Source organism: Guillardia theta (assembly GCF_000315625.1).
Source record: "Guillardia theta CCMP2712 unplaced genomic scaffold GUITHscaffold_68, whole genome shotgun sequence".
Classification (NCBI taxonomy): domain Eukaryota; class Cryptophyceae; order Pyrenomonadales; family Geminigeraceae; genus Guillardia; species Guillardia theta.
Genome location: NW_005434606.1, coordinates 310,605 through 332,266, shown reverse-complemented (window position 1 = coordinate 332,266; position 21,662 = coordinate 310,605). Strand labels below are relative to the sequence as shown.

Sequence of the window (21,662 nt, the reverse complement as noted above, 5' to 3'; positions counted from 1 at the left end):
CCGGGAGGCGACGCCGCCACAGCTCCCAGAAGTTTTTTTTCTGCACGCCCCCTCCTTTTTCCCCCCATCCGCCCCCCCCTTTTCCCCCCCCCCCCCCCCCCCCTTTTTGCCCCCTCCCCCCCCCCCCCCAAAGCCTTCGCTCCTCCCCCCCCCCCCCCCCCTCCTCCTCCTCCTCTCTCTCTCTCTCTTACTTGTCAAACACGAAGAGGATGGAGCTGCCAATGATCTCGTGCTTCATGAACCATTCGGAAGCCTCGAGCACTTTCCGCAGCTGCATGAAGTCGGCGAGTGCGACAGTCAAGGGAAAGGGGAGGACGAGAGAGAGAGAGAGAGACGAAGGCGGAGGGAGGGAGGAAGGGGCAGTGACGAAGCATTCCGAGCAGGGATGGAAGAGGCCAAAAGGGAGAGAGGGAGGGGGGGGGAAACGGGAGGGCGGATGAGGGGAAGATAGAGGAGGCGTGCAGTCAAGAAACCTCTTTGAGCTGTGTCAGCATCGCCTCCCACACGTCTGTCCTGCCGCACAGGAAGACCCTGAAAGCCTCATGGACTCCCTTCACATCGCAGATGTTCTTGGCATGCTCCTGTGAGTAACCGTTAGTCCCTTCCCTTGATCAATCTCCTCTTCCATCTCCTCTTCCATCTCCTCTCCCATCTCCTCTGCCCTCGCATCTAGTACATGATTCATCTACCAACCCCCCCTTCCCCTTTGCTCGTGGCATCCCTGCCAAATCAGTTCTTCTTTATCCAAGTCTCATCCATGAATTTCTTCCTGTTTCTCGCCTCCTCCTCGTCCATTCCCATCCTCCCCACATCCTCCTCCTCCTCCTCCTCCTCCTCCTCCTCCTCCTCTCCACATCCTCCTCCTCCTCCTCCTCCTCCTCCTCCTGTCGTTCACTCGCCTGTGATAACGACGGTCTCTCCTCGTCGTGGATTTTGATCGCGTCAATTCTAAAGCCAAGCTTCTCCGACGTCGACAACTTTTCTCGGTACTGCATGTACCTGAAGTCCCTCCTTCAGCTCGCACAGGACAGCGAGGAGAAGCAGAGAGAAGGCAAAGCACAGGAGCAGGAGGGGATGACCTCAGTTTTGTGATTCCGAGCTCTTTCTCTTCCTCGGTGGGTTCATTCGGGTCGATCTGCAAGGTCCGTCACACAACCACCTTCCCCTCTCCTCTCATCGCCATCACCTTTATCATTTTCGCTAGCAGATCCATCCTCCTTTTCTCGTTCACCACTTCCGTCTCGAGGAAAGTTCTTGTACCCATCTTCCCTCCACTGTCATCCAGGTGTGGCATCGGGCAAGCAGGGATCAAACCTTGATGTCCATCACATGCGGATTCTTCATGCCGAACACAAGGTTTCTAACATGAGGAAAGTATCTCCTGCAGTGCACGAGGTAAGTCCAGGTCACGGTCTGTCTGCTTCTGAACTCAACAACCTTCGATATGCTGCGCTCCTGCAACTCTTGTCATCATCGCACTCCAAATATGCCTTGCTCTCACCAAAATATCTCGGACAGAAACTCTTCAATTCATGAGGAAGAGATTCGTAGGCATGAAACTCGTCGGATTTCTGGTCAACACGCTGCGAGCAAAGGTTCAATGATATGAGAAGAAAACAGAGGGTCAGCAGCTACCTTGAAAACAAATCTGCTATCGTCTTGCTTCACGCTAATCGCACCTGCAAACATGACCAATCACTGTTATCAACATAGCCGGTTGGAGCACAGCCAACATTCACATAATAAACAGGAAAGGGGATGGGGAGGAGGATGTGCACGAGGAGGACAGGGAGGAGCAGTTGAGGAGTCGAGGAAGAGAGTCAAAGGCGCAGATCAAAGATGAAGAAAGAATGCAGGCGAATGCGATTCAGGAGCCCTGCTGCCAGAAATACTCGTCAATACCTTCATGCCCCGAAGCTACAAACGACATAACGAAGCCGTCAACCCAGTTGCCAGGGAGCTGGAACGGCTTCAGCCCTTCAGTCATCGTGTCGACAATCGTGCTCTGATTCTCCATACTCTTCATCCTGCTGCTCGACGCAATCATGTCAGAGAGCCGTCGTCTGCCCAGCTCCTCTCTCTTCCTCTTTGCAGCAATCTCAAATTCAGCTTAATGATGCGGACTCGCCAGGATTTCGTTTCAGATCAACAGACACTGTCAGAACATGGCATAAAATCGTGTATATAACTATCTCAACTACAAAGATCCTCCCGCACAAATGTTCGAATTAGTTTCATTCAAAGTCTCTCCACGATCTACTCTCGTAACGTCGTTGTAGCGAACTCATCGTTAACATCATCATCATAATCGTCGTCATCGTCCTTGTCACCATCATTGTCATCATCAAATCAGCTTTTTCTCCCATATACTCTACATCTCATTCTTCTCTTTCTCCTTTTTGTTCATTCCTCCTCCCCATCTTTTCGCTCAGTCCGAGCTCATGTTTGTCAACATAGGACCCAGACTACCCACCCACAAGGAGACACTGATACGAATTCACCACCCCCTTCGTTCTACCACCCCACCTCCATGCTTACAGGTGTCTGGTTAGTACACAGCAGGGGTACCCGATCCCCAACCATCCCACAACAACCCACCCCAATGGGAGTGAATTGTTATACCACCCTACCCATACTCGTATTATTAAGTTTTTACTCCTTGTACCCTAACTACCCCCTTACATCTGCACCTGACATTATGATTCCCCACTCCGTACCCACCCCACCCCAAGTTGACTGATATACCACTGGAGTCCCCACCCTACCCTGTCTACTAGGGACCGTTCCATACTCTATGTTCCCCCTTTTTCCCCAATTGCCACCGTCAAGGGTCCCAAGGCCTGGTACCCCACCCCCGTTCTGATGATCCCAGCCGGGGGCCTTCCTGCCAGCCTTCACTGAATCGACCACCCGGCCCCACCCACCACCCCCTGGTTCACCCACCACAAGTAGATAAGTTGTTCACGGTTGCCGTCTATACCCCCCTCCCCCCCCCCCCCCGGCTACACCCACCCCCATTTCTAGGGTCAACTTCCGGAGGACCCTTACCAGTGTACTCCTACAATGTTCGGGGACTAAAGAGTACCCCTGGTACCCTCGGTGACCCGGTTCGAAAGGGGAAAGTGGGGGCCCGTCATACCCCCTCCACCCCCGGGGGTTGTACCCCCCACCCGGTCGGAGTCTTCAATCTTCCCGGTCCCGGAGTCAACTCGTGATGACTTTCGGAAGTTCCCCATCATCTCTGACCGGGGGGTGGAGGTGGGTACCTCATAGCATGGTCCTCGTACTGATTTTTAACTTAACTTTGAGTAAAGTCTAGGTACAACAAGTCAATTTACTACACCCCTAGGACCCTCCTGCTTGTCCTCGTACTCATTTTTAACTTAAGTTTGAGTAAAAGTGGAGTCTCTGAGAGATTACGTCACGTGATGGCCCATGACTCTACTCTTGAAGTTCAGTCATCAGGCTGTAATGGTCCTCGTACTGATTTTAACTTAACTTTGAGTAAAGTACATCAACAGTGGCACGGTGATTGAACTTGAACGGCGAAGGCTCAGGCTTGCAAGCCTGGAAACGGCAGCGCTGGCCCGGCGGATGCCATGATGCCATGATGGCCTGAGTCGGCCTCGCAAAGACGCCCGATCTCAGGTCATCCGACTTACAAACGCATCCGGTCTTGGATCTTTGCATTGACTCGGACCCGGTGCTGTCAGTTGCCTAGGCTTCGCCCGGGCGCCGCCGCGGCCGGCCCGATCGGACTCCGAGCTCGCCGCTCCTGAAGTTGCACCGCGGGAACTGCGGCCCAACTGAGCATCCAAACTGGCCGCCGCCGGATCATTCAACGGTGATCGGATGGGCTAGGCTCAGACTCAGTGAACTCGGAACTTCCGAAGGCGCCCCCTGCCGCTGAGAGTGGACGGTCTGGCACATGCCGCAGTTAGTAACGTAGCCTAGTACCGTGACCGTGCCATGGCCGCCGCTTGCCAGTGAAACACGTGATAGTAACTTAACTAGTAAGTCGTCTTAAGCTTTGGTTTCCAGAGAGTTTTGTAGTAACTCGGCGCTATCATGCTGACGGCCCACGGCCGGCAGTGACTGGCCCGGGCACCGTCACGGGCCGCGCCCGTCAATCATTACTGCCACGCTCGGATCGGACCACGGCCCGCCGTCCGATCGAGCGCCGCTGAGGGGCCCGGCCGGGCCCGGGCCGGGCGGCCGGGCCGCGGAGCCCGGCAGCTTGACCCAATGACTCATAAACTTGATTTGTTGATTCCTTTGAAGTTCAAGCCTTCGGCGAGTTGCCGCGCGCAGTCACACACGACGCGCCGCGTGACTCGCGTGACAGCAAGCCTGTGGCAGGCTTACACTGACTTTGAGTAAAGCCTGGAAACGTCAGCAATGTCATCATGAGCTCAGTTTACAACAGCTGCAGTGATGCTCCGCGACCTTTTGCTAAGTCAGCCTCTGAGCCTTTGAGCGGAAATAACCACCCCTACCCCGTCGTCCGCCTCTTAAACCCTTCTTTAAAGGACCGGGTACTGTACAAGTGTTGACCGACGGGTCAGATCTCAACTTTTGGGATCTGACGTCTTCGTGGACCGATACCCATGGGGGTAGGTGGTGAATAGCGTGATTCGCCTCGAAATGGTGGGTACAAATCAGTTCAAAGGTAGGGTACCTTCTACAATTCTTGAGGGCATATTTTCCCGTAGGAGGGTGGGGGTGGGGGAGGGGAGTGTTCACTAGGGAGATGAACGCTTCTTCTCAAGGAGCAGATAGCGTAAGCGAACGAGCTTGCCTTGAGAGTCATCAACAACTGAAACAACGATGAGAAGTTGTAGAGCCAACGATGAGAAGTTGTAGAGCCAACGATGAGAAGTTTGTAGAGCTGAAACGGCTCCTCCCAACGCTTCCCACCCTAGTGGCAAAGAGATGCAAGCACTTCCCGGACCCAGGGCAGACGATAGAGACAAGTAGCGATGGTAGCCACATGCCACAATGTCAATCTAGGTAGTGATTGACGGGTTCTCGTGCCCTGACACTCAATGCAGATCTACCGTCGACACATCTCAAATCAGCACAAAATGATGAGTGCACTCAAGACCCAAGACATCTTCTCCGCCGCTGAGCTCGCGATGCTGGCTGAAAGGAAGTTGAGAGAGGAGAAGAAGAGCCGTCTCTGCCGCTGCACGTCTCTCCAATGCATCCAGACCGATAGCCTTGTGGAAGGCGGCAGCCCTCACAAGAAGCCGCTGGATGCGGAAGACTTTCGGTTCCATGCGGTGAGGGAGGTAGCGTACAGGCAGTGGCAAGACAAGGTGCCGCCGAAGCATGGAGGGATGAAGAAGGTGTTCTCGGAGCTCGGGAGCTTGAGCAAGGTGTCCCTGCAGAGGAGCGGGAGGGGAGGAGGCCTGACTTGCTGGGCAGGCGTTGCAAGAGACGCTGGAGGAGGAGGCGAGGGGAGGAAAGGGCGAGCAGCTGTCGACGATCCTGGAGGACGTGTTCACCAACGACGAGGGGCTGGTAGCGAAGCCTTACCTGGCGGTGAGAGAGAGAGGCGGACGTGCAGGTGGTGTGGGAGATGACGGGGCGGCAGTGGGCGTGCAACAAGCTGGGGGTACAGCACATGTACGCCGCCTTTGAGAAGCGGGTAGACAAGGCGAGGCAGGAGGCTGAGGTGAGGGCAGGGAGGGATGCGATTGGAGGGCTGACGGAGTGTACAGGCGGACTCCGAGGAGGAGGAGGAGGAGGAGCTGGGGCTGGAGGACATGATACGAGACTCGTTTGGCTTGGACTCAGTGAGTTCGGAGGCTATGGGACCTAAACCTGACGGGATCGTGGCATGAGTGTGCTTGAGCATGCAGGGGGGAGGGAGGGGCTGAGATCGGGGGCGAGGTTGATGTATTCTGTGTTAGTCTCTATTTTGTCTATTTGTTGTTACAAGATTGAATTCGTGTGATTCTTTGAAGCTTTTGTTTGCGCATGCGCGAGCTGGCATTTGTCTCGGGTACTACATTTCTATTGCAAGAACCTGTTGCCTGGACGATAGTGTTCTACCTCGAGCTGTTCGATCTAGAAAGTCTTGTTAGTGATTTTCCTGCTTGTTTGCCGTGCTCAGGTTCTCTCCTTCTCTTATCCTTCCCATCTCTCCCCTCTCCTCCTGCCTCTTCCTCTTGCGGGGCCTGTCAGGATTTTCATTCTTTTAATGTTCTGCCGCAACGTTAGCAACGAACAGAAGGTTTCTACCGAAGCAACCAGCTTCGATTACATCTGCACATGGTACCTCAGCTTATCTTGCCATGCACCCTGTCGCGGTCGTTCCGTCTCCTTTCAGATGAAGTGGGCGAGTATAGGAGGTGCCAAGAAGCACCCGTTATGTTCCTACAGCCAATCTGACACTACTAGTCTCATCCCTCTACTAGTCTCATCCCTCTACTCGTCTCATCCCTCTACTAGTCTCATCCCTCTACTCGTCTCATCCCTCTACTAGTCTCATCCCTCTACTCGTCTCATCCCTGTACTAGTCTCTTCTTGTTACTCTACTCGTCTGATCCCTCTACTAGTCTCTTCTTGTTACTCTACTCGTCTCATCCCTGTACTAGTCTCTTCTTGTTACTCTACTCGTCTGATCCCTGTATTAGTCTCTTCTTGTTACTCTACTCGTCTGATCCCTCTACTAGTCTCTTCTTGTTACTCTACTCGTCTGATCCCTCTACTAGTCTCTTCTTGTTACTCTACTCGTCTCATCCCTGTACTAGTCTCTTCTTGTTACTCTACTCGTCTGATCCCTCTACTAGTCTCTTCTTGTTACTCTACTCGTCTCATCCCTCTACTCGTCTGATCCCTCTACTCGTCTCATCCCTCTACTAGTCTCATCCCTCTACTCGTCTCATCCCTCTACTAGTCTCATCCCTCTACTCGTCTGATCCCTGTACTAGTCTCTTCTTGTTACTCTACTCGTCTCATCCCTGTACTAGTCTCTTCTTGTTACTCTACTCGTCTGATCCCTCTACTAGTCTCTTCTTGTTACTCTACTCGTCTCATCCCTGTACTAGTCTCTTCTTGTTACTCTACTCGTCTGATCCCTTTACTAGTCTCTTCTTGTTACTCTACTCGTCTGATCCCTGTACTAGTCTCTTCTTGTTACTCTACTCGTCTCATCCCTGTATTAGTCTCTTCTTGTTACTCTACTCGTCTGATCCCTCTACTAGTCTCTTCTTGTTACTCTACTCGTCTGATCCCTTTACTAGTCTCTTCTAGTTTTAACTACTCTACCAGTCTCATCACGTACTGCTGGTCAGCCTTGCGCTGCGCAACTCAACTGTTTTTAAAATAGCAGTCATGGCCTCGTTGACCTTACAAGGGAAAACCCGAGATTTCAAAAGACATCTTTTCAGATCTCAGGCTCTAGCGACCCCCAGCCCATTTCAAAACGTATATACTCAATTTTTCAACCTGAGAAGTGACATTTCAAATTTACAAGACGACCCCTTGAACTTACAGCGTACGTACACTGATTGACCTGGAGTATTTGACCCTCTAAAGCTTGTCTAGGAGGGGTACCAAAAACGTTCAAAGGAGGGGTAAAATTCGGCAATAAGGGGCAATCGTTCCTTTAGAAGAGAGGGTGGGGGTACTGGGCTCGGAGGGTTCACTAGAAATGGGCAGTTCGCATGTCACGGTCAAGACAACAAGGGGCAGGAAGAGAGAACGATGAACAGAGGAGAGGAGGAGAGGAGGAGAGGAGGAGAGGAGGGGAGGAGGAGGGGAGGAGAGGAGGAGAGGAGGAGAGGAGGAGAGGAGGAGAGGAGGAGAGGAGGGGAGGGGTAGAGGGGTAGAGGGGTAGAGGGGGAGAGGGGGAGAGGGGGAGAGGGGGAGAAGGGGAGAGGGGGAGAGGGGGAGAGCAAACCAGAGTGTTAGTGTTTGGTTGTCGGGGCGGGGTATCTCATAAATAGCCAAACAGCAGCGAAAGGATCAGATAATGCTTTATTTATACCTTGAAGTGTAAGACCAACATGTCAAAGCACACGGTAGTTTCGAAAGGCTCCTCTCAACCCTCCCGACCCAGCATGACCAATAAAGATGGCTGAACGATGCAAGCAAGAGCTTAAAACACAGGTTAGACAAGAATGCAAGAAACGAAAAAATGGTTGCAAAATGTCATAATGCTGATCTTAGGAGGGATGATGGATGCTGACGGCCTGATGCTTTGCACAGATCAGTTACCTCAGGATGAGCGCACTCAAGACCCAAGACATCTTCTCCGCCGCTGAGCTCGCGATGCTGGCTGAAAGGAAGTTGAGAGAGGAGAAGAAACGTCAACTCTGCCGCTACACGTCTCTCCAATGCCTCATGTCGCATGATATCGCGGAAGGCGGCAGCCCCGACAAGAAGCCGCTGGATGCGGAAGACTTTCGGTTCCATGCGGTGAGGGAGGTAGCGTACAGGCAGTGGCAAGACAAGGTGCCGCCGAAGCATGGAGGGATGAAGAAGGTGTTCTCGGAGCTCGGGAGCTTGAGCAAGGTGTCCCTGCAGAGGAGCGGGAGGGGAGGAGGCCTGACTTGCTGGGCAGGTGTTGCAAGAGACGCTGGAGGAGGAGGCGAGGGGAGGAAAGGGCGAGCAGCTGTCGACGATCCTGGAGGACGTGTTCACCAACGACGAGGGGCTGGTAGCGAAGCCTTACCTGGCGGTGAGAGAGAGAGGCGGACGTGCAGGTGGTGTGGGAGATGACGGGGCGGCAGTGGGCGTGCAACAAGCTGGGGGTACAGCACATGTACGCCGCCTTTGAGAAGCGGGTAGACAAGGCGAGGCAGGAGGCTGAGGTGAGGGCAGGGAGGGATGCGATTGGAGGGGCTGACGGAGTGTACAGGCAGACTCCGAGGAGGAGGAGGAGGAGGAGGAGGAGGAGGAGGAGCTGGGGCTGGAGGACATGATACGAGACTCTTTCAACAGCTCGGAGGCTCTGGGACCTAAACCGGACGGGATCGTGGCATGAGTGTGCTTGAGCATGTAGGGGGGAGAGAGAGGCGGTATTTGTAGATAAGTTTTGATTGTTGTATTGTATGGCGAATTAAATTTTGCGTCCTTTTTTAATTTTCAGGAACAGTTGTGGTGATTACACTGAGAGAATGGCCTTGCGTGCTGAATGCATTTCATGTCTTATCACTGTCTCTGCCAAACTCGATGATCCCTCATGACAACTGAGCTCAATCGCCCCTCTCCTCCTACATCTCTCTCCCTCCCTCTCCCTCGCCCCACCCCGCCACATCCACTCATAGGTATCCCGTCCCCTTCATCCTGTCGTAGTCCCTTCCAATGTGCTTCTGCCCCTCCTTCTGAGTGTCTGGGAGCGCCCGTGTGGTACCCAACGCGTTCTGCTTTCTGATCTCCTTCCTCATCGCCGCTTCACTGAAGTGCATGTCCACCCTGTTGGTCATGAGCCGCAGGCTCGTCAGCCCCTCCGTACACCCTGTCGTCCCCACCCCTTCGTCCTGATCGCAGATGGCAAGGTGGTACCTGCACATGTACCCGGTACTGTACCACCCCATCCTTCCAGTCCTGTCCCACGAGACCAGCACCCGATCTCCCTCCCTGTGAACCACCTTCACCGTCCCCACCCCGCCATGGTCCGCCAGGACCCCCACAGGAATGTCAGGGAAGTTTCCATCCTGGAACGTCTTGTTGCCGAACCAGCGGGAGGAAGTCTTCTTGAGGTGCTCGCAGGAGCCCGGAGCAAGGGACTTGTCCAGCCCTCCCTTCCTCCTCAGGTGATGGAGGAAGAGTGCGGTGTGCCGGACTCTCTGCCCCACGCGCGGCTCGATGAAGCTATCGTTGAGCGCGGTGTACTCCAGCTCATATTGTCTCCTCGTCTCCTCCTCTGCCGTCCTCCACATGTCCTCCAACACACTCTTCACATCCATCTCTGCATCCTTGGAGATGGCCGCAAGCTCTCGCTCCTTCGTTTCCTTGTCTGCCTCCTTCAGCCGAGTCGCCCTCTTCATCTCTGCGATCTCCAACTGCCCCTTCCTCGTCCAGGCCTTGGGGGACACAATGAGCTCAGCTGTGACTGCGTTCTCCTCCTCGATCGATTTGGCGAGAGCGTCGATCTCCACTTGCTTCCTCCTGGCCTCCGCCCGCTTCTTGTTCCTCCAAGACTCTACCTCCTTCCTCTTGTGGTTGGCGAGCAGCAGCTGTGGGGTCAGAGGAGCGCGCTCCTTGTCCGTCATCACAGTAGCCGTTGCTCCCTCGAGCATCGGCCTTCCCAGCAGGACCTCCTGGAACGACTCGAAGTAAAGCTCGACTGCTCGGGCAAGCTGCTTCAGCGTCATCTGCTTCAGCTCCACCCACCCGCAGCACTCGGCGAGCAGCTCCACCCTCCTCCTGAAAATCTCTCCAGAGCCCAGCGAGTCACGCTCGCCCTCGGCATCATGCACGAGGGACAGGATACGCTCGATGCTCACGGTCGAGATCTCACTGCTGCTACTGCCGTCAGGTTCGAAGGCCATCCTTAGCCTCCCTTCCCCCTTGGACGACTCGTACTTGCATCCAAGAATAATCTTCCGGCTCCCGCGATCCTGCAGGCGGTAGAAGCGATCCACAAAGAACTTGTCGACCTCCTCATCGTCTTCCTCTGAGAGCTTCTGCAGCTTGACTGTCCCTCCAAAGACTGATCCTTCAGCAGGATTGCCCTTGAAGGTCTTGTTCAGGATCAGCTGCTGGGATTTGGAGGTGAGGGGAGGCAGCCAGGAGCGAGGGCTGTTGATTGTGTCGGAAGGCATTTCACCACGACCAAGGGGAACGGGTCACTTGATCAATGGCAGTGTCCAAACGGGACAGGAGATGTGCTTCGGCTCGTCCTTCCTGCACGTTTGCCTCTCCTCTCCTCTCTTACCCACTTTTCTCCTCTCTTGTCCTCTGCTCTGCTCTGCTTTTCTCTGATCTGCTCTTCTCCTTCAGAGCTCTCCTACGATGTTCGCTTCTTCACCAACTGCCATTTCGCAGGTTCGTTAAAAAAGCACGTTCGCTGCCGCAACCGTCGAATTGCCCATTCCAGGTCCGCCTCACGTACCGTCTTTGCATAATAAGGGGCGATTAATCTTATCGGTCAAAAACTTTTTGCAAACTTTCACCTCTTGGCTAATTAGGATGGCCTGCTTTCGGCGCCTACGCCGGTACAGAGTATGCAAGAGGTCACGTGGCCCGGCGCCGTCACAGTGTAAGCTGCCTGGAAGCAGTAGCAGGACACAAATTGCGGTACCATTGACAGTGACGAATAACGAGACTGTCTGATCACAGTCGGTGATCGGATCCAGTTGCAGGTGGAAGCGAAATTGGCACCTGCTCTCCTCTGTGTGTGCGAAGGTAGGGTTATTTATATAATCAGGTCATTATTGTGATAGTACAAATAATATAAGGTTAATTATATATATTTCGCTGTGTATATATGAATGAAGTCAATTTAAATGACTTACCATACATTAAAATTGATGTATGAAAGTGTACGTAAATTTCAAAATAGATATTTCATTAGTGGCCCCATAATAATAAGGCTCCGAGCTCAATGGAGGGGTAGTGGCACAACAATTAGGTACATACCACCCGTCCTTAACAAATACACCCCCACATTCATAGGAAAATTCCTCAGCAGTGGGTACTCATTGGAATCCTTCCACATACTCGAAGGGTGGGTGGTAAACTGATGCGGAGGTAGGGTCCCGGCGGCATTCCCCGTCGGACTACCCTGCGGAACCGTACGGAAAATGAGCGAAGGCATGTGGGGGAAGGCCTGCGTTCAATGCCGAAGAATGGTAAGAAATGGCCTGAGAGAAGAAGATTTATGATGATCAAACAAGACACCAACCAAGTTGCTGCGCATGCATTGCCCTCGATCTCCCTACAAGCGCCGCACTTCATGCTGATTGGTTCACCACCCATTCCTCAAGTTTGTGGATGGGAATCCTTTGTGCATCTTCTCTGTCGCTTGCTCAGCATTGTGATATCTGTGTCTCTGCCATGTCAAATCATGGAGGTCACGAATATCACCACATCTGCTTCAAGCTTACTTGATATGTGCTACGTCCTTGGTAGTGCATGTTCCTTGTTGGAATATGTTTGTTGCTGTAAAATCTTTGTGGAAGACAGCAGAGTGGTAGTCAAACATGTAACATGGCATGTGACACTTGTGCAGAAACGGAAATGCGATGGCAAGATGCCATGCAGTCTCTGCATCTCCAAGGGTTGGTTGACATGGCTGTGGTAGCTTTGTGACGGCCCCTTCCAGGGCAGGGAGAACTTTGTACACGGAAGGAGCCAAAGGTATTGCTCCTGCATGATACCTGCATGATACCTGCATGATATCTGCATGATACCTGCATGATACCTGCATGATACCTGCATGATACCTGCATGAAAACATGCTTGAGATGCATGCATGAACTTCTAACCGAGCAACATTCAACATGTTTGTATGCTCGACTGTCTTGCATGTTGGACTTTGTTGTGCTCTTCTTGGTTGTGTTCCTCATTCGCCTAACTCTCTGGTCTCTTAGCCTTCATGTGCAACTTGCAAGCGACGAAAAGTCAAGTGCGACAAGAAGCGACCATGTGCGGGAGGAGGTTGAGGCTGCGATGGAGGCTCACTCTAGTGCCAGGCTCGACGTGTATCTCGTTGGGAAAACAGGACGAATGCGTAGACGAGAATGAAGAGAGGGAGAGAGTGCAGGAAACAGCTGGTCTGTGCCGATGACTCGTTCCCTTACTACCTCCCTCTGTCTCTGATGTATCTTGAGCTTGTCCTTGTATCGTCCTCCCCTTGGACGAAGCTTGTTGATGGTGTCGATGGGCTCGTTCGAGCTGTGATGGGTTGTTGCAGGTGTGCTTGAAGGTGATGTTTCAGAGAATGTTCCAAGTCAACACCTCAACGTCGAGACTCCGAAATCGCATCAAAGGGTCAGTGTTGTTCGTACTGTGAGGGGGAGGAGGGGAAGGGTTGGCAAAATTAGTGGTAGGATACGAAGGATGACGATACATTCAAGTGCTGGTTGATGACAATGGCATAAGTCGAAAGTCACGTTGATGATATACGCGTTTGTTGCAGGCCGTGGAAGAGTTTTACGACAACGTTCAAGATTTCTCCCCTCCTCCTGAATCAGCTTTTGATCTTGTTAGCTATCAACTTGGAGGGGGTTTCGATACGTCGAGCTGGGAGAAGGATGATGAAAGAAATCAGACAGTCGATGAAATCAAAGAGTTTTACTTCCGTCAACTGTAAGCGATGTGAACACGATCATCATTGTCATGTGATGTGTTGAGATGACAGCGTGAAATCGCGTTTGTTGGTCTTTCTCTTTTTCGATGCATGTTATGTTTGCATCTGATGGGAATGTTTGTTTCAGGGACAACTGGGATGAATATGAAGCGCAGTCGACTGATCATGTTTGGAGGCCCTTGCAGACAGCCATGCACTTGTTTCTATGGGACCGCGCCACAAACTTTGTAATGGCTTGTTCATTGTGTTGCTCCCCCTTTTTCTTGCTCTGCTCTGCTCTGCTCTGAACTTAATAGCAATTTCGGAACGATCATCTTTGTTTGCCATTTTTGCTCTCAATATCTTCCTTTGTTGTCTTCTCTCTCCCTCAACCCCTCCTCCCCTCCCTCCCTCGCCTCTTTCCTGAAATCTCCTCTGCGTCAGGGTCACTGAATGCATGTTAGGGTCGAGACATTCACCGCATTCAACTCTCTCCTCTCATCTTGAAAGCAATCTGGCAAGCTGGATACAGCTCGCATATGTCAGTCTCTCCTTGCCTTCACTTGTTCCTCCCCTGCCCTCCTCCTGCCCATCTACCCTCCTCCTCCTACTCGTCCTCCCTTCTCCTCCTCTCCCGTCCTCCCTCCTCCTCCTCCTCCTCTGCTCCTGGTCCCTCATTAGCGTTCTCATAGGCTCACAACCATGTTCCTTGAAATGCCCTACGCCGTTCGAACAGCTTTTGATCGCGGGCTCCGATCGATCGAGAGGATGATTCTCGGGCAAGCAACTTATCTTCATGCTCCTCCTCCCGTGCTGCCTCCTGCTCCTCTTGCTACTCTCTGAACTTCTCGTGCTCCTTCTCACATCAGCTTCCCTCCTTTCCTTTCCTGTCCTGTCTTTTCCTATCTTATCTGTCTTCTCTCTTTCCTTTGCGCTGTTTTCATGATGCAGCTCTTGATTTCTGCTCAGGGGTAAGTTTGGAGAATTCTCAGCGATGATGAGATCAGAGTTGCAAGAGGGTAAGATGCAAAACAAAAATGATAATGAATCTGGAGATGATTGCGACTTTGTGATTGTTGGTGCTGATGGTGCTGATGGTGCTGATGGTGCTGATGGTGTTTTTGTTTTGTTTTGTTGTTGTTGTCGCTGGTGGTGGTGGTGGTGGTGGTGGTGGTGGTGGTGCTAGAAGTGGCGGCGGTATTAATGGTTGTGGCGGTAGTGATGATGTTGGTGATGATTGAGATGGCGATGATGATGATGACATCAAGGAACACTGATTGTATCACGAGCAGCTGGGCCCTTTGACATCGAAAATCTGAAGGACACTATGCCGCTAGACTCAAATTCGGGGTTAGTTGAGGGGGAAGGGAGGAGGAGGAGGAGGAGGAGGAGGAGGAGGAGGAGGGAGAGGAAGAGGGATGCACACGTTGTTGATGATGAATGGTTGAGGACGAGGTGGGATGGGTGTTGGCCGGGCAGCGCTGAAAAGTAGTAGGGGAAGCAGAGGAGAAAGAGTGCAGGGGGTAGTGTTGTTGTTGATGGTGGACGTGGAGTTGGAGGTGACAGATGGATCAGGTACTGGATTATGGATGTTGACCCTTTAACGATGTCTCGAACGAAATTAGAGGTCAGGACTTCTGCTCCTGCTCCTGCTCCTGCTCCTGCTCCTGCTCCTGCTCCTGCTCCTGCTCCTGCTCCTGCTCCTGCTGCTTCTGCTTCTGCTCCTGCTCCGGCATTTTGTTTATTCTGAGATCCTTTTTCCCTTCTCTCATCGTCCCTCCTCTTCTTCCTTGCTCTTCTTCACCCTCCCTCTTACGTTCTCCTCCTTCAGATCAGCTCAGGCATCGCAAACTTCATGAACATGCACCCGGACGAGATGCTCGCGCGCCTAGGCAACTGCGACAACGCACTTCCGCACTCCGAGCTCGAGTTTTTCGGCAGCATGACATGTGTGCTGCTCCCCCTAGCCTCTCCTCTCGTCCTCGTCCTCGTCCTCGTCCTCGTCCTCGTCCTCGTCCTCGTCCTCGTCCTCGTCCTCGTCTTCGTCTTCCTCTTCCTCTTCGCCCTGCCTGGTTGACAATCATTCTCTCCGCTCTCCCGTTCAGTTCCCTCAGCCTCTCCTCTCACATCTCATTGAGTCTGTTGGCAGATGACATCACGTTCAGGTCCTGGTCGAAAGTCGTTCGCGGAGGGGAAGTCCTCCGCAGGGATCCCGAAGGTGAGATCTCAGGAAGACCGAGGGCAGGGGAGAAGAATTGCGAGGAGGATAGGACTTTTGTGGAAAAGCAGGGAGGGAGGAGGAGGGGGATAAGGGGGGAGTGGATAGGAGGGGAGAGCAGGGAGAGGGACACGAAGCGGAAGGGGGGGCAGGAGGAGGAGGAGGAGGAGGAGGAGGCGAGATGAAGAGGAGAATGGGAGGATGGAGAGAAACTGACTTGGGAATTCAGAGCGGAAAGCTGATAGATCCTCTTCTTGTTCGACTCACATCGATCAAACAAAGAGACTCCCTCGGAAGGTAATCGCATATACATTTCCTCGTGCATCCCTTCGTCCTCCCTTGCTTCTCTCTCCTCCGTCCTCCTCCTCCCCTCCCCTCCTTCTCCGTCCTCCGTCCTCCGTCCTGCTCCCGCTCTCCCTTATCTTCCCGTATTCGTCCTCACCCGTCCTTTCTCTCAACCCTTTCCTAGCCCTCGACTTTCCTTCCCTCTAATCCCCCTCATCTTATCTCTCAACTCGTTCGTTTCTCACTTGGCTCCTATGCTCATCTCTGACTTGTTCTTCTCCTCAGGGTTATCAAAGTCATGAACATTCTGCACCGGCTGACGCCCTCCGAATACGATCAATCGCTCTTGTGCGTCATGGAGAGGCGAAAGGAGGAGGAGAGGCGAGGGGGGGGGGAGGACGGAAGGGAGAGGAAATGGGAGATCAGAGTAGGGCAGTGGAGAGGAGAAGTGGGTGGTGGGCAAGGAGGGGAGAAGAGAGGAGAAGTGGGAAGAGGAGGGCAGAGGGGTAGAGGAAGGAGAGGAAGAGGAGGGGAGAAGGCAGGTCTTGGGTAGGGGAGGGAGGTAACGTTGTGGCAGGAGCGAGCCCAGGACATGCCGACCTCTGATGGCGCGTGTGGGAGATCAAAGAGACGGGGAGGAGCTCCTCCACTCGGCCAACTACGACTCTCTCTTCTCACAGACGTTCCGGACCATGAAGGAGAATGTGGAGGTCAGGGCCGCTGCTCGATCCACCGGCTCCTCCACCCTGTGTTCCTGCTCCTCCTCTTGCCACATGTTTGACCTCCTGATCATCTTGCTCCTCCCCAAGCTTCTTCCCCTCCCTCTTCCTCCCTCTCGATGGCCTCTGACATGCTTCAACAGGGGCAGCGGTCGCTGATGCGGCTGGAGCACGAGGTAGACGATCTCTTCCGCCCCTTCGTCGAGTTTGCAGCGGCCAGGTGTTAGCAGCTACACGTGGGTCATACCATCAGGTGTTAGCAGCTACACGTGGGTCATACCGTCAGGTGTTAGCAGCTACACATGGGTCATACTTTACAAGTCAATCTATTGAAACCTCCTTGCAGCGAAAGACCAAAATGCAAGGAGCTGAGAAAAAGAATCACCCGCACCTCTCCTACCCAAATCTACAACCAAGAACAGAAAACAGCTCCTTCCCCGTTCCCTTCCTCCTTCATTTCCCCCCCCCCCCCCCCCCCCCTCTTCTGTTCCCCGGGTAACGCGTGCTATGTAGCACACGCCAGCCATCCCGCGATGGCCTGACAGCCTGCCGGGGGCTGGTGTCGCTGAACCCAAGGATGTTGCGAGAGCTGCGCCGAATGCACGCGAACTTCTTGGCTGCGGCAGCGGTCAACGGATGGGCCCTCGTTTAGTCGGGAGCAGCGGAAGAGGGAGAAGATGAGGAAGGCAAAGAGAAGAGAGGGAGGAAGAGGGAGGGAGGGAGGGAGATGCGGGGGGTAGGGAGGGAGAAAGAGAGGGAAGGGAAGGAGGAGGGAAGGAGGAAGAGCAAGGGGGCGGGTGGGAGTTCGGGACGAGGACAAGGATGTTGGGTGGAAGGAAGGGGAGGTAGAAGGAGGAAACACTCACTCGTACTCTAGACACGCTCTGCAGAAGTTTGCCGCCTCCTCAGTTGCCCCGCAAGTCTGGGAGCGAGTCAGCATCGATGAGGAGGAGGAAGCAGCTTTGCGGTCACCGCAGGGTTCAGCCTGGGAGGCTCGTTGTCTTCAATCATCGCTATCAACCCCACGCTCCACACGTCACAATTTGCCGTGTAACGAGCACCCTGAAATTACGCATGAGGAGAAAACTTCATTCTCCTGCAGAGAGACTTGACAGGATGAGGCAGAGCAAGCAGAAGAAGGAGAAGGAGAAGGAGCACGACACGGAGAAGGCGAAGGAGGAGAGGGGAGAGGAGGAGAAGAACAGGACAACAGGAAAGGAGGAGGAGGAGGAGGAGGAGGAGGAGGAGGAGCAGGAGAAGTGAAGGTCGAGGACGAAGGCAACAGATAACGACAAAGAACATCGCCGGTCATAGACGGCACGATGAAGCACCCAAGGAAAGAGGTAGAAGAGCATCAAGAGATACGCTCAAGACAAAGGAGGACCATCCTGTGCGTCCATACCTGTATCCTCTCTGGTGACATGTAAAGTGTCTGACCGACATACGTGCCCATCATATCGAGAGTCTGCGCAAGTTGTCGACTTTGACAAAGGTCTGTAATCTTCACATTCCCTGCCAAGACGAAGTTGTAAGGTACACCTGAGTTGTCCGGGCGACATGTCTAGACAAAGACATGCGCCAACCTGCTGAGTTGAGGAGAATGTTGCTGGGTTTGATGTCTCGATGTGCAGTGTGCTGAACACTGTTCACACAGCACAAGCATCAGTCGACACGTGTGTATACCCGAACAGCACGTACCTGTGAAGGTGGGCCAGTCCGAAGACGGTCTGGGATATGATGCCACCAACAGCCTGAAGGGACATCAGCCCATCAATCTCCTCCTCCTCTCCTCCTCACGGGCTCGGGAATGGGCCGACCAGGGGGCATGTGATCCCGCAGTGAAAGGCAATCCATCCATTCCGTAGCAATGATGAACCTTGACGTTGCCTGCTCGTCACCATCATGAACGCTGAGGGAGGAGCAGACAGGTCCCTCAACCTGATCGTATGTGCAGTCCAGGAAGGTTAAGATGTTCGGGTGCCCGTCTGTATGGATCCAGTCAGTACAGGACACATTGCCGCAAGGCGCCGAGGGAAGCCAAACAAGGAGGGGAGAGGTGACGGGATCACATTCTACCATACAGCATCAAGTGTACAGACATCAAGGAGATGTAAGAGATGTTGAAGGAACTCTGGAGATGTAAGAGATGTTGAAGGAATCATTCAACAATACAGGAAAGAGTTTTCATCGAGTGCCCACCTGCAGCAGACCATGCTTTCCTAATCCCTTCCAAGCACCTCATCACTTCTGCATGCCACGGTATCATCGAGAGCATTTCTCCTCTCATGCCACCACACCGTCTTGGCGGAGAGGGAGAGCGAGAAGCTTGAAGACACATTCCGATCCGGTTTGACTTGATCTCATCCTACAAACTATCCCACTCGCGCCTCCAACCTGAGGCATTTCTTGCACAAGATGAAAGCTCCCCAAATTAAGTCTGGGCTGCTGGAAGAGTATTCAAGTCAGCACTGTACAGAAAAGGCAGTCGAAGAAGAGGTGATTTCCATCTTCTATCTTGTATATGACAGCATCGGATTACAGCGAGCAAGCTTATACGCATCTACATTTCGCTGCATCAAATCTCCCTCATCCTACAAGCCCTGGGACTCCTCTGACGCTTTCGAACAGACAGCATGCAGAATGTTCTTCCTCCTTTCTATGCTTTCATCTCAACCCTTCGAATATGAATTCCTCCGACCAATCCCGACCACGTCGATAAAATCACCACGACCCCCGCCCCCTTTTCCGCCCTCCTCCTCCTTGATAGCAATCATCTCCCTCATACAGCATGTCTGAAGGATACAAGTCCCTCCATCCCTCCATCCTACCATGATCTCCTCGATCTCGAAACCTCCCCAGCGGCTCTCCGCCTCCTCCTTACCTCGTCGGTCGACGCCATCCCTGGTGCCATCGCCTCGTCGACCCCTACCTATTATCCACCCCCTCCCTGCTTTTGTCAACCCACCCCAAATTTCAACACCCCATGATTCCCACCCCCTACCCCCCAATTCCTTTGACTCCTAGCCAAGCAGCAGCGTGTACCCCACCCTCCTAGGGGTCCTCCCTAGCTTTAACCCCCCCAAATTCTCCAGCAACCTGGGTCTACCTGGAAGTGAAGTACCCCACCCCTCAACTTCCACATTTCAGCTTCACCCTACCCCCATCTTTCACCCTCATCGTCGCTCTCGAATAACTCAAGACAGGAAAACACTTTGGAGGAGCGACATCGAAAATTCAAGGAGAAACTCTCAAACTATTTGGGTACCCCTCTTTTGTAACTGAAAAAATGGGGTTGTAATGAACAAATCAATCAATTTTCAATTTAACATTCAATAATTTGGACCTACCCACCTACTGACCTTTTTGAAACTCCACTGAAAGGGCTTTCCTTGGGAGCGAAGGGTGGGTGGACAAACTATATCATTGTAGAAATCTTAAAATACCCTCCTTTTTTGCATAGTTGACCGAAAGCACAGCTCTTGGATAATTTGTTTTTTTGATGGCTTCATCACGACCGGGTACCCCCACTATTCCCTACAAGTACCCCTGGCTACAAATAGGACCCACCTGACCCCATTACTCCTGAGGATTATCCACCATGACCACTACCCCTAGTTCTCGTTCTAGCTGTGGGTAGGGTACTTCAAAATTCAGGCGAAAAATTCCTTTTTCGAGAAAAACAGTCATTTTACGGCAGGTCCTAGGAGTCTCCATATGAGCCCGTGACTTACTAGCACCCTTCCTAGGGAGGATCAGAGCGTATTGCGACCCATGAGATCGATCCGATCTCTTTACGGGACGGGAATGATCCGACCGTCCGATCGCCCTCGGACCAGCCAGTCTCTCAGTGAGATGCCATGGTTGAACGCCGGGGAGGCTACCGGCGGTATAGTACCGTACGTGACGGGCTAGACGGACATGGGCCCGGCGGTCCGGCCCGGTCCGCTCCGAGGCTCAGCGCCGGGCTGGCCGTACCCGGCTGGCCGTACGGCCGGGCGCCGCACCGTACACTGTCGGAGTCAGTGACTAAAATGTGAACTTAGAAGTACGGTACGGTCCGACCCCGGGGCTGAACGGCATGATGGGCCGCGGGCTGCCGCAGTGCCTGGACGGGCCGTCCCGGCGGGCCCGGCGATCGGAACTCGGAACTCCGTTGCCAGGCTCGGCGCTCAGTGCCGGGCGCGGCCGCCGCACGGCACTGCGGCCCGGCACTCGGCACGGTGAAGCGGCATGGGCCGCCGCAGAGTACGGCGCGCGGGCCCGCTCCGCCGAGGCCCTCCGAGTCGGAGTGCCGGAGGACTATCAAGCTCCAAGGCAGTAACCGGGACTCTCTGACCGGCGCGTGACTGTCGGTCTCTCACTCTGAGATTGACTCATGTTGTAAATGGCACAAGTGAAGTAGTCACAGTAAAAGAATTGATCAAGGAACGCCGGAAACTTCCGGAGACTCATAAGTGCTGCCTGCATCAGATCAAGAAGCTGCGGGAGCGGCTGCACTCCATGGCCCGTAGCTGCTGACGACCTGGCATCGGACAACTCCTCCTACTCCCCCCCCTTGCATTGCTCAGTTCTCCGCCCTCCCTGACTTGCTGCCCTCCTAAGCGCTAGACGGGCCCACCTGCCATGCTCCTCACGATGGAGATGAGTGCGCGCGAGCGGACCGTACCTGGAGGGGCCATGACCGAGGTGAGACAGTCAGCAAGGCAGGTCTCTCACGCCCTCCAGGCTGGACCCGATGCCTCGCTCTTGATGTGGTCGCCTTATCTCGATGCATCGCCTGCCCTCCCGCATGGAGCTCACGGTCCTGCTCACGGCCAGTGTCGGTGCGGGAAAGAGGGAGGGAGGGGGGGGCTGGGAGGGGATGGGGAGGCATGGCAACGTGTTGCTTTATTCCTGTACATAGTCTACAGCCTCCTGCCTAGTGCCGCCCGTCGGGCTGGCGGGGCTCTCAGCGCCGGAGGCTTGTCCAGGGTCTACCTGAAGTCCGTCACGAGGTTGAGCTCGTCCGAGACGACGCAGGGAGTAGGGCTACAGCCGTAGTACTGGAGGAAGACGGCCGGGATGGAGGAGTCGTCAATGCCCAGGCGGGAGGAGGCGGAGAGGTCAGCGGTGAGAGTCGACGTGTATGGCACCATCAGCAGACGATCAGCGAGCAAGGGCACGCCAGCGCGGGTCTTGGACGAGTAGCAGGGAG

The 21,662-nt window shown here is 53.7% G+C and overlaps 6 protein-coding genes across 6 annotated transcripts; 3 read left to right on the top strand and 3 right to left on the bottom strand.

The window, feature by feature from the left end:
- Window positions 1–187: 187 nt before the first annotated feature.
- On the bottom strand, window positions 188–2,047 carry GUITHDRAFT_142854 (hypothetical protein; the record flags this gene model as incomplete). Its single annotated transcript, XM_005827283.1, has 9 exons — window positions 188–271; window positions 474–581; window positions 855–1,011; window positions 1,080–1,135; window positions 1,187–1,264; window positions 1,315–1,381; window positions 1,438–1,583; window positions 1,636–1,679; window positions 1,903–2,047. The coding sequence occupies 9 exons, from the start codon at window positions 2,045–2,047 to the stop codon at window positions 188–190; spliced, it is 885 nt and encodes a 294-aa protein (XP_005827340.1).
- A 3,037-nt stretch (window positions 2,048–5,084) lies between these two features.
- Window positions 5,085–5,846, top strand: GUITHDRAFT_113596 (hypothetical protein; the record flags this gene model as incomplete). Its single annotated transcript, XM_005827282.1, has 4 exons — window positions 5,085–5,378; window positions 5,428–5,544; window positions 5,597–5,677; window positions 5,724–5,846. 4 exons carry the CDS (start codon window positions 5,085–5,087, stop codon window positions 5,844–5,846), a joined length of 615 nt encoding a protein of 204 aa, XP_005827339.1.
- Window positions 5,847–7,972: 2,126 nt separating this feature from the next.
- On the top strand, window positions 7,973–8,736 carry GUITHDRAFT_154167 (hypothetical protein; the record flags this gene model as incomplete). The annotated part of the gene is made up of 2 exons (XM_005827281.1): window positions 7,973–8,644; window positions 8,690–8,736. Coding segments are annotated over exons 1-2 (368 nt in total), but the record flags the coding sequence as incomplete, so codon positions are not given.
- Window positions 8,737–8,962: 226 nt separating this feature from the next.
- On the bottom strand, window positions 8,963–10,778 carry GUITHDRAFT_164712 (hypothetical protein; the record flags this gene model as incomplete). The annotated part of the gene is made up of 1 exon (XM_005827280.1): window positions 8,963–10,778. The coding sequence occupies one exon, from the start codon at window positions 10,776–10,778 to the stop codon at window positions 9,273–9,275; it is 1,506 nt and encodes a 501-aa protein (XP_005827337.1). The 3' UTR covers window positions 8,963–9,272.
- Window positions 10,779–11,759: 981 nt separating this feature from the next.
- GUITHDRAFT_113593 (hypothetical protein) lies at window positions 11,760–17,120 on the top strand (the record flags this gene model as incomplete). Its single annotated transcript, XM_005827279.1, has 19 exons — window positions 11,760–11,807; window positions 12,188–12,236; window positions 12,281–12,315; window positions 12,549–12,603; window positions 12,651–12,731; window positions 12,872–12,948; window positions 13,097–13,266; window positions 13,395–13,494; window positions 13,711–13,787; window positions 14,216–14,265; window positions 14,539–14,596; window positions 14,822–14,873; window positions 15,078–15,195; window positions 15,412–15,464; window positions 15,694–15,761; window positions 16,035–16,097; window positions 16,327–16,459; window positions 16,612–16,688; window positions 17,045–17,120. The coding sequence occupies 19 exons, from the start codon at window positions 11,760–11,762 to the stop codon at window positions 17,118–17,120; spliced, it is 1,440 nt and encodes a 479-aa protein (XP_005827336.1).
- A 210-nt stretch (window positions 17,121–17,330) lies between these two features.
- Window positions 17,331–18,871, bottom strand: GUITHDRAFT_113592 (hypothetical protein; the record flags this gene model as incomplete). The annotated part of the gene is made up of 8 exons (XM_005827278.1): window positions 17,331–17,390; window positions 17,441–17,530; window positions 17,871–17,980; window positions 18,052–18,110; window positions 18,167–18,219; window positions 18,266–18,355; window positions 18,407–18,453; window positions 18,766–18,871. The coding sequence occupies 8 exons, from the start codon at window positions 18,869–18,871 to the stop codon at window positions 17,331–17,333; spliced, it is 615 nt and encodes a 204-aa protein (XP_005827335.1).
- Window positions 18,872–21,662: the final 2,791 nt, after the last annotated feature.